At 48.4% G+C, this 15,640-nt stretch overlaps 1 protein-coding gene across 2 annotated transcripts in view; it reads left to right on the top strand.

The window, feature by feature from the left end:
- Nucleotides 1-15,640, top strand: part of NOS3 (nitric oxide synthase 3) — a 204,451-nt gene that overhangs the window by 91,071 nt on the left and 97,740 nt on the right. For both annotated transcript variants that reach the window (XM_029587976.1, XM_029587975.1), the window contains exon 14: nt 1,172-1,239. In XM_029587976.1, coding sequence (XP_029443836.1) covers nt 1,172-1,239 — 68 coding nt within the window. The remainder of the gene's footprint in view (nt 1-1,171; nt 1,240-15,640) is intronic.

Genomic DNA, 15,640 nt, shown 5'->3' with positions numbered 1-15,640 from the left:
TACCCGGATCAGTCCAGACAGTGGGTTGAGCCTCCTGTCCAGCAGATGGAGACAGAGAAAAAACTAAAAGGATATCCTGTGTCAGGACAGTGCTCACCCTGCATCCCTTCAGTTTTTCTCTATCTCCAGCAGATGCAGTTGGCAGACCCTGCGGCTCCCCTCTAGTCAGCTAGATTGTATGGGAAAGTCTACTTTCACCCTTTTTCTGTCTTATTTGGATCAAGCAAGTACTTAATTTCTATTTGAAGTTTAAAACAAACAAAAAAAAGAGATCTTAAACTTTTCATTTTTGGTAGGGAGCAACAGTGTTTGCCCCTTGCTCTTACTGGGTGCCTAGGGGGGCTTTGCCCCTTGAGTTTCTCAGCCTAGCACCCCGCCCGGTGACCTGCCTGGCTAGGGATGAAACTAATGGTCTGGTCCCTCCCCTGCGCAGACCCAGATTATGGGTCTGATTTTAGTGACTTATCAAGGGTTTCCCCTTCCCATAGACATCAGACTGAATGGCAGAAAAGTTTTGTCCATTCGGTCCTAGACCCAGCACCTGAGCATTGGCTGGAGGTTCCACCATGCCATGATACAGAAGCTTTTCTTCATGAGATACTGAGTTTCTTTCATTATCAGTGGGCTTGCTGGAGGAACCACCCTCTCGAGATTCACCAGCACCTGAGCCTCTCAAACTGCTACATTTAATGAGCCTCCCCTTCCCCCCCTCACCTGGAGGAACCAGATTCCCAAGTTTATTCATGGGTTTCCGCCACCATCTCCCATTAATGGCCTTAATGCCTCTCCATTCTGCAGACCCCATCCTTAGGCCGGACTAGAATGAACCACGTTCTGCTGAAGAATTCCCCCTCTAGGTTTATTTGACCCAGAATTTCCAATGCACAGATCCATCATCGTACCTCATATGTGATCCTGTAAAAAACAAAACAAAAAAAAACAAACTTTTTTGAAGGAACCCAGAAATGAACTCTTTTTCTTCCTCCAAACCCAGGCCTCTACTACAGCTCTACTTGCATTCCCACAGCCCTGTCCTGTGCACTCTTGAACTTTTATAACCTTCTTGCTGTAGGAAGAGAAAGGCCAGAGTAAGATTCAATGTCTCTTCTCACTACAAGCTCTTCTTGTGACATTTTTATTTATCTATTTTTTTAAATCCCTTTAACTGCAGAATTTCTCCATGTCCCTGATGGAAATGTCCTGTCCCCACATCACAGCTCCTCTAGCAGAGCAGCAAAAGTGAGTATTGTTAATCCAGTTTTTCTTAAATGAACAACTTAGGCAGTCTTCTTACAATTAAAGAATTTTTATTATCGAGAGGAGTAAAAGGAAAAGCTACAGAAGCCTTGTTTAAAAGCAAATGAAGTACAAAGAGTTCTGTAGGTACTGGGATCTAGTCTCCGCCTGCTGCCAGCAAAGTAGCAGAAAACAGATGCCAGCCAGATGTTTCCCTGTAGAGCACAGCTTTACACAGTTCTTATCTTTCTCACACCAACATTCCCTCCGTGTCCTTATATGCTATTTCTTCCCATTCTTTCTTTGGGGCCGATGCAATTATGGGCGCTGACTTTTCAGCGCCTGCTTTTTTAATGCACGCATGGCGCCCGCAAGGGAGGCGCCATGCAATATGGAAATTAGGGGGTCACGCTAGGAAGGAGGCGCTAGGAAGCAGGTGCGACCCGCTGCGGCTGCCGGTTATGAAGACCGATGCCGGTCAGCTCAGCCTCAGTTTTAATAACCTGCCTGTCTGCCAGTTATAAAAATGGTCGCCGAGTTTATTGGCGGCCATTTTCATAACTATGAAAACCGACGCTGAGTTTACCGGCATCAACAAGGACTGAACTACACAATCTGGATAAACAAATAAGCATGGGGGTAGCTTGCTTATTACGGCGGTTACTACCCTAAACCAATTAAGCCTGATACATCACTTTGAATGCATATAGGGGCGGATTTTAAAAGGAGCGCGAATAGGCCTACTTTTGTTTGCGCTCCAGGCGCAAACAAAAGTACGCTGGATTTTAGTAGATACGCGCGGAGCCGCGCGTATCTACTAAAAAACCTGGATCGGCGCGCGCAAGGCTATCGATTTTGTATAGCCGGCGCGCGCCGAGCCGCGCAGCCTACCCCCGTTCCCTCCGAGGCCGCTCTGAAATCGGAGCGGCCTCGGAGGGAATCCTCTAACACCCTCCCCTCACCTTCGCCTCCCTTCCTCTACCTAACCCACCCGCCCGGCCCTGTCTATACCCCCCCTTACCTTTGTTGGGGGATTTACGCCTCCCAGAGGGAGGCGTAAATCCCCGCGCGCCAGTGGGCCTCCTGCGCGCCGGGCCGCGACTTGGGGGCGGGTACGGAGGGCGCGGCCACGCCCCTGGACCGCCCCGGGCTGTAGCCACGCCCCCGTACCCGCCCCCAAAATGCTGCCGACACGCCCCGAAAACGCCGCGACGACCGGGACCGCCCCCGACACGCCCCCGACATGCCCCCCTTGGAGAACCCCGGGACTTACGCGAGTCCCGGGGCTCTGCGCGCGCCGGTAGGCCTATGTAAAATAGGCTTACCGGCGAGCAGGGCTCTGAAAATCCGCCCCATATAGCGTAGCCCTCTGCTTCAACGGCAGGGGGAAAAGGGGGAAATGTGGAAAACAGGATTTACATTCAGACAACATCCAACAAGGCAATGATCTGTGCAGTCTGGGTAAACAGGCATCGAGGTAACATGCTTGATGCGGCAGTTAAAATCCTTAGGGGTAGATTTTCAAATACCGCGAATAGGCGTACTTTTGTTGGCGCTCCAGGCGCAAACAAAAGTATGCTGGATTTTAGTCTTTGACCCTCCATGTGACTCTGTACAAGTCACTTTATCTCCCTGTGCCTTAGTTTTAAATCCTGGCTCTGTAAATGACTCTCTCTGAGCCTCGGTTCTATTTTTTTTTTTTTAAGTTATTTCCCTTGAGAACACTCCCCCCCCCCCCCACCTTAGGTTCTCTATCAAAACACTCCATTAATGGACCCCAAAAATAGAGGTTAAGTGACATGCCTTAACATTTCTTACGGAATAAATTTCTATTGGCAAGTACCCGATTTAGAGCCCACATCACAATAATAATAACGATTACAGAGATGAATTACAGTAGCTGCCATACCTTATGAAATCGCTTAATCCTTTGAGTTCTTTCGGCTACAACGGCTTTACAGCTGTAATACACTAGTACTCCACTCTAAATGATGATCTATTAGTTTACTAGATTTTCAGTGATTTAAGATAATTTTAAAAGCCAAGAATACTAAAATATCCATAATTTTCTGGTCTGAAGGAGAAAATTGCTAGTCAGTGCTGCAGGCTGAGCAGAACTATTTGAAATGGAATATCAACATTAATAGAAAGAAGTCTTTTTTAAATTTTAGTTCAGCCACCTTCCAGAGTCAAAGAGCAACAAGTCATGTGATTAAATGTAACCTGCATGAAGATCATGTGACCCAGCCTTGTGGTAAAAGTCCTGCCACTGAGTGCCCGCGGTTGCAGATTCCCCATTGTGGTTCCAGTGTTACGATCTGCTTCTAATCCAGGGAGGAAGACGGCAAACCCAAAACCCATCAAAAAAAAAAAAGAGGACAAAATCATTAGACAAGAAAGAGATTTGACCTTTGAGTTTTTTGCAGGTGCCACCTTTGTTCCATGGTGAAGCTCGACAGGAGGGACCTGCCCGAGCCATCACAAGGAGTGGGCAAGGAGAGTGATTGCTCTGGGTGCCAAGCTGGGGGGGGGGGGGGGGGGGGGGGGTGAGAAGAGTGTCATGTCTCCTTTTTGAGTCATTCTGTGAGTTTGCCAGTACATGAGCCCAAAAGAGAAGGGGAGAGGGGGGGGGGTGGACTGAAAGCAATCCTTGCCCGGGGCACTGTTTTATCAAACAGCTGCCCTGGGAGAGCTAAATATAAAGCAACACTGCCTCATGGAGGGCTAAATAAAAAGCAATACTGACTGTGATTAAGGAGTGTCAACAAATCTTTGGGGGACAAAGTTGGCTGCTGATGTTATATTCATAAAGTTAGACTTGAAGACATTTGGGGGGTGTTTAAGGGCAGCAGAAACAAGAGACTAAAGCTCCCATAAAGATGAAATCAAGGGGCTACACTAGACACTAACTAAACATGATTTCCGGTGATGGCATCAACCCGAGCGGTTGTCCATGAGGCCAGCTCTCTAGAAGTCGGTGGATTATTATATAAAAACCAGCAGTTTAAGCATTGGAATTTTAGATTTAATTCTGTACCCATCACTGAGGCTTTCGTGGACAATTTTGTTATAAAAAAAAAAAAGTGGTGGTAGCTGAGCAGATCGAAGCCACTGGGAATGGACAAACCAGCCCCTTCCAAGGATAAGATGGCAGGTCTTGATGCTAAGGGCCTTTCAGAGGCCACGATCAAAGAACTGACGTTGGCTGTTTCAGCAGCAGCAGCTACAGATCAATTCCAAAAATTACAATCATCAGTGGATGAACTCCATGAAAAAGTGAAAAATTATACCACAGTGATTTCTGGGATTAATCAGGTTTTTATTCACGACAATTGTCTAGATTCTGTAGTCAGCACCCTTGTGGGCCAAAAATAGAATCCTTGTAGAGAAGCTTGATGAGCTAGAGAATTGCAGCCGGAGTAACAATCTGCAAATACTTGGCGTGCAAGAAACAGTGCAAGGAGAGGCTCTGCTGAAATTCTGTGAATCGTGGCTTCCTGAAGCACTGGGGATATGTGATGGAGTGCCCCATTTTGACTAAGAGAGCTCATCACCTTGGCACAGGAGGGACGAACGCTGATAGGCCTTGTCAAAGCATAGTAAAGTATTTAAAATAAACTGACAAAATGAAGCTTTTGACTGCATGTTGTAAAATGGCAGAATTGAAATATAATAATAATATTCTGCTTTTCCCAGATTTCTCTGCAAATGTTCTGGCTTCTCGAAAGGAACTTACTCCATATCGCATGCAGTTGTTTCAAGGAGGGATAAAGTTTTCCCTCCACTTCCCTGCTCAGCTTAACATATTTCATAAAGGGGAAACCAGAGTCTTCACTGATGGCAAAGACGCTAAAATCTTTGTGGATCAACTATAGAGAATGGCTACAGTTATGGCAGTGTTAAGCACTAGTTGGAGCTCATGCTTGCCATCACGTTGCTGGAGTTGCATTTGTTCCACGTGCTTCTCATGATCTTAGCTGAAGAGGATGGTCGATGCTATACCTGTCTAAGTTCTTTTGCCAAGTCCAGTGCCTTTGCAACCTGTCAAAGTTGCTCTGCTTCCTATCTGATTTCACTCCTCCGATGAAGCTAGATGGTGGCCAGTTGTTGCAACCCTTGTTTCAGTTTACTTGACAGAGTTTGGGTTTCAACGATGTGGTGTCTTAATTGGAGTTGTCTTCTCCTTTAATTGACATTCAATAGTTTCTGCCGACGAGAGTTTACCTGATATGTTGCCGTGCTTACCAGAGTTCCTGTTTTTCCTGTTTATCTGCTGACTCTGGGAGACCCTCAACTTCATGTAGGAAGGTGATCAGCTGGTGAAGAAAGGAGACATCCTGGAGTACAGAGTTGGAAGCCTTCTTGTCGATCTATGGGGGATCTGGACTGTTTGTAACCAGAGATTGTGAGGGGGTATTGAGTGTTCGATAATGTGTGTTGTTGAAATGGCTATGCTAGTGTGCTGGTTCTTTTTTGGAATGCTCATGGTTATTTGAAGAAGTTCAGATATGAAGTATTTTTGGGGGCAACCTGGGGTAAAAGGATGTGTATGGATGGTGTACATGTGCTTGGTCAGTGTAGTGTGTGTGGGTGCTTTTTCAATTGGATTTCTCTGCTTAGGGCATTTTAGAAATGTTTCCTCATCTTTTGGGGGAGAGGATTTAGCTGAGGAGTTCTCTCTCTTAATGTGATAGATGATGCAAGCCATATTTATTGTTATGTTACTATCACCATCTGTTACCTTAATGTGGGCGAGTTAGATTCCCTTATTAAAAGAAAAATAATTTTTAATGGAATTACATATGTGATGGGGGTGAAAAATTGATGTGTATGGACCAAGAGAGGAATCTTGGGGTAATAGTGTCTGGGTATCTGAAGATAGCGAAGCAATATGACAAGGTGATAGTTAAAGCCAGAAGAATGCTGAGCTGCATAGAAAGAGGAATAACCAGTAAGAAAAAGGAGGTGATAATGCCCTTGTACAAGTCCTTGCTGAGGCCTTACTTAGAGTATTGTGTTCAATTTGGAGTCTATATCTCAAGAGGGACAAAGTAAAGATAGAGGTGGTTCAGAGAAGAGCGACCAAAATGGTGTAGATCTGCATGAGAAGACCTATGAGGAGAGGCTGAAGGATCTGAACATGTATATCCTGGAAGAGAGGAGGTGCAAGAAAGATATGATACAGACCTTCAGATACCTAAAAGGTCTGTATCATTTAGTTATGAACATTCGACAAACCTTTTCCGTTGGAAAGAAATCAGTAAAACTAGGGGTCATGAAATGAAACTCCAGGGAGGACATCTCAGAACCAACGTCAGAAAATATTTATTCACGGAGAGGATGGTAGATTCCTGGAATGCCCTTCTGGAGAAGGTGGTGAAGTTGAAAACTGTGAAAGAATTCAAAGGGACATGAGATAAACACTGTGGATCCCTAAAGGCTAGAGGATGGAAATGAAGACAAGAATGCATGGGGGTAACTTGCTGGTACAGCGGTTACTATCCTTAACCAATATGCCTTCATCCTGTTGATGCAACTCCATCATCGCTCTCTGCTTCAATGGCAGAGGAAAAGGGGAATTGGATTCGAACAGCAACTAATGAGGGCCCTGGCTTTTACGGTCTGAGAAAACAAATAAGTATGGGGGTAACGTACATGGCACAGCAGATACTACCATAAGCTTGCTAGGCAGACTGAATGGATCATTTGGTCTTTTTCTTCCGTTATTTCTATGTTTCTATATAAAGAAAGTATTGTTTATATACAAGAAACCTACCTTGAGGGTTTTGAACATCAAAAGCTTCAGAAAGAATGAGTTGGGTCAATGTTATTTTTCTTTGTTTTTTGCAAGGCTATTCTAATCCATAAAAATCCTACATTTGAGCTGGAGCATCAAAATAGCAGATATACATAATTATTTTAGGTAAACTATATAGCATTAGAGTGATGCTTTTCAGTGCTTACGCTCCTAATCAATATCTCCATAATTTCTTTACTACTCTTTTGCCTAAATTAGCTTGATGGGAAAGGTGTGCTTACATTGTTGGAGGATAGATTGTAAACCTTCTAAAATCCCCAAGAGAAAAACCAAACTGATATTGGGATAAGTTTTCTTTGTAAAGAATTATGTTTGTTTTATTTCTGGGTTCCTTTGCATTTAGATGGCCATGAATATTGTTTCTTCTCTCATGTGCACAGTGTACCAGGTGTCGCATAACCTTTACCTCCCGCATTGCTGCAGCAACCAGAAATCTGATAGAAACATGCAATATACCATTCTAATCCGCATTCAAAACGCAATTAAACAATATATGTAATTAATAGTTGGTGTGCTCACCATTAGCTTGCAAACAGCTTTAAAACGAGCAGGGTAACAGCTTTTTTTTCTGCTTGTTGCTGGAATTTTCAATAATTTTTTTCCTTTCTTGAGACAATTTAGTAGTCGACTGTCACCAAATTCTGTAAAACACTTGTCGGCAGTCTTGACCTTTGAACCCAGCTTTCGCTTTGACCTAAATTTTCAGCATTCCACTTTTTTGTAATATTTATTTATTTTATTTAGGGCTCTTATATACCGATATTCTTGTAACAAGTTACAAATCAATTCGGTTTACATTAAACCATAAAACCTGCGCTAACAAGGCATTACATTAAACAAGGAAGCCAAAAACTTGGTTTAAACTTGGTAATAAAGGTTGCTCCAGCATCACGTGCCTCACAAAATGCAATGCACGTCATACGATCAATCTGACACTGTTTTTCACTATCGTACATTCTGGCCATAAATAATAAATTACAATAAATTTAAGTAATATGTAAGGTGTTGTTAAATTCCAAATTGCATGGCCTACAAAATGGTACAAAAATAATGTTAGCAGAATAATCCAGTGGGGGGAGTGGAGGCAAAGTTTATGCAGCACCCGGTATATTCTCATTTGGATTACCTTCTTTTTGGGGATTCTTTATTTGATAAGCATTCTTCCTCTGCAATGTTGGAGGTTCCTTTTTCAGATCATTCTTTGTTAACTGCAGAACTAAAAGTGGTGGCAGGTGGTGTTAGGACTTCTGTATGGAAAATGTCCCTGTTGCTTTATCATGACAGAGACCTTGTGCTGTTTTTGAGGGAGATATGGGAAGAGCACAAGCAGTTCAACTCCTCTTCAGATAATGGGCCTTTGATTTTTTTGGAACGCAGCTAAGGCTGTTTTGAGAAGTCATATTATATCTTATCAAGTACGTAAACATAAAGAGCGTGCTGGCAGGATTTTGGAACTTACCCATAGACTTTCATAATTAAAGAGACTTCACATCCAAGAGCTCACCTCTGATGTCAAACAACAAATTGCAGACATTAGGAGAGATTTAGATGCTTTATTGAATTACAAAGTGCAGTGGAGTATATTGCTTTTTCAGTATAATCTTTTTCAAAGGGGTAATAAAGCCGGAAAGTTACTAGCCAATCTGATTTAAATAAAAAACTCTAGACCTAAAACATTCAGAATTCAGTTGAAATATGCTTTTGCATTTTTTTTTTCAAAACTCTCTGTACTGCTGATTCTTCAAAGACATAAATCTTCCTTGGTGTTCTGAACTGAATAAAGTGGACCCTGAGGTTCCCATTCAAGAAGCCGAAATCAGAAGGGCTGTTGCCCAATTAAAGCTTTTTAAGGTCCCTTTATACGTATGACAAGAGGGGGGAGGGGGGATTTTCAGTAGAGGGAATGGGTGCTATGGGTTGAGGGGTAGTATGTGACTTGGTGGTTAGATGGACAAGAATAAGCTATCTGAACCAAACTTGATGGTTTGATCTTACAGTGTTAAGAGGGGGAGGGGGGAAATAATAATTATAAAATTAAGATGTTCATTAATTGAAGTTCTACATGTTTATTTCATCATTGTATGAGGGGTATGTTTGTACAGAACTAGCTCTCTTGCTCATTATGAGGTTATATAATATCCTTTTCTAAGTGCCCTGCTGTTGTGCTTATCTTGTTTTGATAATAAAGACATTAAACATAAAACTTGCTAAGGCTCCTGGACCCGATGGATTCGGGACTGAATTTAATAGAATTTTGGGAGATTCTATTCTTACCCCCTTGGGGAAAAAAAAAGTTTCATGCTGTGCAAGTATTGGGTTTGTTTGAAGCAGGGTATAATCTAGCTAAGGTGGCTTTGATTCTGGATCATAGAGATCTATATCACTCCTTTAATTAGGACATAAAAATTCTAATGTCAGTTTTGGCCTGTCTAATCAAACAAGTTTCATTAAAGGAAGATACCCCTCAACTAAACTGCTGAAGGCTTTACTAGCCATCAGAGTTGCTAGGAAGGAAAACAAGGGCAGATTTCTGGGTTGTCTGGACACCACGAAGGTATTTGATCGGGTGGCATGGCCTTATTTGAGGTGGGTCTTAAAACAATATAATTTTGGGGATCAATTTTTGCATAGGGTGCATTTACAATACAATAATCCTATGGCCCAAATTTTGGCCAATGGAGTTCTATCGGATAAGTTTACTTTAAACAGAAGAACTAGGCAGAAGAATTGTTCTCCTTACTATGTTTTATTTTTGGAGCCACTGGCTATCAAGTGGCACAGTTTATCTGTTTTTCAAGGGATTCCAATTGGGAGGAAAATAATTGAAATGAACCTGTTTGCTGATGACATTATTTGTAGGTAATCCTAAAATTATCCTTACAGAAATAATGACTTTAAGTTATTTGGACCTTTCTCGGGATTATAATAAATCTGAGGCATTTCCTTTGGACCCTTCTTTATAAGATAAATGGGTTGGGTTTCCTTTATTAAGGGCTGTAAACACTGTGCACTATTTGGGTATTAAACTGACACGCACAGTGAATGATCTAGATTTGCTGAATTTTGTTGTGATCTTATATGAGATAAAAATCTTGTTCCCTGTACGTACCCGGATCAGTCCAGACACCTGGGTTGTGACTCCGCACCAGCAGGTGGAGACAGAGTAAAACTTGTCGGGCTCCCTACATATAGTAAGGTGCCACCCACAGCCCCTCAGTCTTTCTCTGTCTCCAGCAGATGGGGCAGGTCCACCCACAGTCTCTGGGATCCCTGGGGTGTAGCTAGTCAGGGATAGAAAAAAAAAAAAAGATAGCAATTTCAATTTTTGTCTTTTAACTTTAGAAAGTTTAAAAAAAAAAAAAAAAAGGAAAGAAAAGAAGAGGTTTTTTGTTTTAGCGTTTCAGGAAGCTCCAGTTTTGTAAGTACCTCCCAGGGGGGTTGTCAGATCCTGAGGGGATCATCCCCCCCTGGTAGAGGCCGCTGCTAGGGTCGAGGACCCGGCCTCTCTGGCAGCAGCGTCCGGGGTGACACCGGGGAGCCCGGTTCACTCACCCCCGGTGGAGCCCGGAGGCCTTCAGCACCTCGGTCAGCAAGATAAGTAAAAAAAAAAAAAAAAAAGGTTTTTTTTCTTCTTCGTTTTTGCTGCGCCGGCTCTCTCTCTCCTCGCGGCGGGTCGCTCGTTCGGGGGGGGCGGTTTTTCGTGTTTTGAGGCGGCGTTCCTTTGGTTTTTCGGCGCGGTCGAGATGCCCGTCAGGGCCGCCTGCCGTGCGTGCGGGTCCGCGCGCACGCGGGTCTCGCGGGATGGAATTTGCTCAGGCTGTCTCGCCGGAGGCGAGGGACCGTCCGGGGGCGATCGGGGGGGTCGAACCCGGGCGTCCCGTTCGCCGCCGCGCGGTTTCACGGCCGAGGTGGGGGGGCCGGATCCGTTCCCACTTAGCGCGGGAACGGCGGCCATTTTGTCTTCCGTCCGCGAGGCCACCAGGAGAGCCATAGATCATGGCGCCCAGCCTCCTCCTCTCTCTCCCCAGCCTCGGGCCTCGGGGGGGGGGCGCCTCGGGGTGCCTCTGATTCGGCGGATTGTGGCTCGGAGGAGGGGCCTTCGGACTCGGAGGAGTCCTTTTCGGAAGATCTTGATTTTTTATTAAAGAAACTGGCAAAGTACCGCAGGACGCGGCGCAGGCATGGGAAGGTGCCAGGTGAGGATGAAGCACGTTCTCGCTCCCGGAAGAGGTCGGCCCGCCCTAGGGATGTCTCGGTATGCCCGAAGGACAAGAGACCGGCGCGAGGCGTTCCCCAGGACGCGGAACCGGACTCTACTTCCTCGGAGGGGGAGCGGTCGGTCTCGGGGGCGCCTGGAGGGCCTGAGGGGCCCGATGATCAGGATCCAGTACAGCCGGGCACGAGCAAGGGCGCGCTGACGGGGGATGGTGACGACCCCAAGGTCGTCCGCCTTTTTAAGAGGGAGGAGCTTTCCCCTCTCATTCCAGCGATTCTCGACGAAATTGGAGTGGAGGCCCCACCGGTGGAAACCCGCCAAGGGCCTAAGATGGATCCGGTACTCCTGGGACTCGCGGGCCCTACGGTGGCGTTCCCTTTCCATTTTTCTGCGTCCGACATACTTTTCCGAGAATGGGACACCCCGGAGCTGGGCCTCAAGGTAAGTAAGGCCATGGATAAGCTATATCCTCTGCCGGAGGATGCTTTGGAGCTACTGCGGCTCCCTCGCGTGGATGCCGCCATGTCGGCGGTCACCAAGAGGTCGACCATTCCCGTCACAGGCGCTACGGCGCTGCGGGATGTCCAGGATCGGAAGCTGGAGGTGCAGCTCAAGAAAGTTTTCGAGGTGTCAGCCCTGGGAGCCAGGGCAGCTATTTGCAGCAATTTTGCGTTGCGGGCTGGGCTCCGCTGGGCCCAGACCTTACAAGCGAATGCGGGTCTCTCAGAAGGGGAGGCTGCTCAGGCGGACCTTCTGGAGGCGGTAATCGCTTACAGCGCTGATGCCATGCACGATTTGCTGCGCACCTCGGCCCGGGCCATGGTGTCTGCGGTTTCAGCGCGCCGTCTTCTCTGGCTCCGAAACTGGGCGGCGGACGGTACATCTAAGGCTCATCTCGGCGCCTTGCCTTTTAAGGGGAAGTTGCTGTTTGGGAAGCAGCTGGATGATATCATGCAGTTCCTGAGTGAGAACAAGGCTTTTAAGCTACCGGAGGACAGGCCACGTCCTAGACCCAATTTCTCTGCACGGAACCGTTTTCGAAACAACCGTTGCCAGAGGCCGCAGAGGTCAGCTGGGGCGGGTCAATCTTTCAGAGGAGGCGCTGCCAGAGCTTTGACCTGGCCTCAGTCCTTTCGGGGGAAGAGATTCAACAGGTCAGGGGGATCCTCGGCGGGATCCGGGGCCAAGTCGGCCCAATGATACGCGATTGGTTCGTTTCTCGGCGAGGGCTCGGGAGGCCGTGCCCCTGGTGGGAGCGCGCCTCGAGCGTTTTTACGAGGAATGGACCAAAATCACTTCGGACCAGTGGGTGTTAGACGTGATAAGACACGGTTACGCGTTAGAATTTGCACGTCTCCCCTGGGACAAGTTTCTCGTCTCCCCCTGCAAGGCCGTAGCCAAAAGGGCCGCCGTACGGGCAACCCTCCAGCGTCTGGAGGCGCTGGGCGCCATCACTACTGTTCCGCCGACGCAATGGGGCATGGGAAGGTACTCCATTTATTTCGTGGTTCCAAAGAAGGACGGAGCGTATCGTCCGATCCTCGATCTAAAAGGAGTAAACCGGTGCCTTCGTGTTCCCCGGTTCAAGATGGAAACAATTCGCTCGGTAGTGGCGGCGGTTCGCCCGGGCGAGTTTCTAGCGTCCCTGGATCTGACGGAGGCGTATCTCCACATAGGGATCCAGCCAGCCTATCATCAGTACTTGCGATTTTGCATCCTGGGCAAGCATTTCCAGTTCAGGGCTCTTCCCTTCGGTCTAGCCACGGCTCCACGCACCTTCACCAAGGTTATGGTGGTGGTGGCTGCTCAGCTCCGACGGGAAGGGCTCTTCGTTCACCCTTACCTGGACGATTGGCTCATTCGGGCCAAATCCGAGATGGAGTGTCGGCAAGCGGTGGCCAGGGTTCTGCAGCTCCTGCGGTCGCTTGGTTGGGTGGTCAATCTAGCCAAGAGTCACCTTCAGCCCACCCAGCGGTTGGAATATCTGGGGGCCTTGTTCGACACCAAGGAGGCCACGGTATCCCTGACTCAGGACAGGGTCCTCAAGCTCCAGGGACAGGTGAGGCGTTTGTTAGCCCTACGATGCCCTTTGGTCCGCGATTACCTGATGGTCTTGGGTTCCATGGCGTCGACACTCGCCTTGGTGCCCTGGGCTTTTGCTCATCTGCGACCGTTACAATCAGCGTTGCTTTCCCACTGGAGGCCGGTCTCGGAGGAGTTCCTGCGCCCGCTGCCTCTCATGGACCGCGCCAGGGCCAGCCTGCAGTGGTGGCTCTGCCCCAACCACCTGACGTGCGGCGTTTCTCTGATCCTGCCCAACTGGACGGTGGTCACGACGGATGCCAGTCTCTCGGGTTGGGGAGCGGTCTGTGGGGGGTGCTCGGTGCAGGGTCTGTGGTCAGCCCAGCAATCGCAGTGGCCCATCAATCGGTTGGAAACCAAGGCGGTGGCGCTGGCGTTGCAAGCTTTTCTGCCGTGGATACGGGGCCAGGCGGTACGAGTCCTGTCGGACAACGCCACCACGGTAGCCTATATCAACCGTCAAGGCGGGACAAGGAGTCAGCAAGTGGTGGAGGAAGCGGCTCAGTTGATGTGCTGGGCGGAACGGCACCTCAGCAGCATTGCGGCGTCACACATCGCCGGCGTCGACAACGTACAAGCGGACTTCCTCAGCCGGCACTGGCTGGATCCAGGGGAGGGGGAGCTCCCGGAGGTAGCATATCGCCTCATCTGTGCCAGGTGGGGTCAGCCACGTCTGGATCTGATGGCCACCGCGCAAAACGCAAAGGCTCCGAGGTTCTTCAGCCATCGGAGGGAGCGGGGCGCGGAAGGGGTCGATGCACTCGTGCTTCCTTGGCCCACGGACGTGCTGCTCTACGTGTTTCCCCCGTGGCCTCTGATAGGCAAGGTGCTCCGACGGATCGAGCTACATCCGGCGGCGGTGATATTGGTGGCGCCGGAGTGGCCACGGCGTCCGTGGTTCGCGGATCTACTGCGGCTGACGGTGGAATCTCCGCTCCGTTTGCGGGGCGACGCGACCATTCTGCGGCAGGGACCCGTTTGTTTGGAGGACGCGGATCACTTCTGTCTCGCGGCTTGGCTTTTGAGAGGGCGCGCCTGAGATCCAAGGGGTACTCCGAGGCAGTGATCACCACGTTGTTGAGGGCTAGAAAACAGTCCACGTCTTTGACCTACATGAGGGTCTGGACGGTCTTTGAGGACTGGTGTAGTGCTCACGAGGTGAACCCAATTCGGCCGGAGGTGCCGGAGATTCTCTCTTTCCTTCAAGAGGGACTCTCGAAGGGACTGTCCTGGAGTACTCTGAAGGTTCACGTGGCAGCCCTTGGCTGCCTTCGAGGAAAGGTCCGGGGAGTGTCCTTGGCGGGCCATCCAGATGTGACGCGGTTTCTGCGGGGGGCAAAGCATCTCCGTCCGCCGGTCCAGAATCCGTGTCCCTCCTGGAACTTAAACTGCGTGCTATCGGCTCTTTGTGGGTCGCCTTTTGAACCGGTCAAGCGTGCGACGTTGAAGGATTTAACATTGAAAACAGTGTTTTTGGTCGCTATTACGTCCGCGCGTCGGGTCTCGGAGTTACAAGCTCTTTCTTGTAGAGAACCGTTTTTGCGTTTTTCAGAGACAGGTGTCTCTCTGCGGACGGTCCCCTCCTTTTACCCAAGGTGGTGTCGTCCTTTCACTTGAATCAGTCAGTTGATCTTCCCGGGTTCTCGGCCATGGATCCTCAGGCCAGGGGATCGAGGGAACTGAGGAAACTTGATGTCCGTAGGATTCTACTTCGTTATCTGGAAGTTACGAATCCTTTCCGGGTTTCCGATCACTTGTTTGTTCTCTGGTCGGGGGCTCGTAGAGGATCGGCGGCTTCACGGGCCACGATTGCGCGTTGGCTCAAGGAGGCGATTGGTTCGGCGTATCTTCTGCAGGGCAAGTTGGCACCCAGGGAGCTTCGTGCCCATTCGACTCGGGCGCAGGCCACGTCTTGGGCCGAGGTTTCTAGTGTGTCCACACAGGAGATCTGTAGAGCGGCAACGTGGAAATCGTTGCACACTTTCACGAGACATTACAGGCTTGATGTCCAGGCGGCTGAGGCTCAGGGGTTTGGAGCGAGTGTTCTTCGAGCGGGACTCTCTGCTTCCCACCCTGGGTAAATTGGCTCTGGTACATCCCAGGTGTCTGGACTGATCCGGGTACGTACAGGGAAAGGAAAATTAGTTCTTACCTGATAATTTTCGTTCCTGTAGTACACGGATCAGTCCAGGCTCCCGCCCGTCTGTGTCTTGTAGTTTATGTCAGAAGAAAGAGAGAGAGTCTGCTCGGTTGCTTATTTGGCCATTGTAGTTTGCAGTTTTGCAAGT

Source organism: Rhinatrema bivittatum, chromosome 2 (assembly GCF_901001135.1).
Source record: "Rhinatrema bivittatum chromosome 2, aRhiBiv1.1, whole genome shotgun sequence".
Taxonomy (NCBI): Eukaryota; Metazoa; Chordata; class Amphibia; order Gymnophiona; family Rhinatrematidae; genus Rhinatrema; species Rhinatrema bivittatum.
Note: the sequence above shows the minus strand (reverse complement) of the source record. Positions and strands in the feature narration are given on the sequence as shown.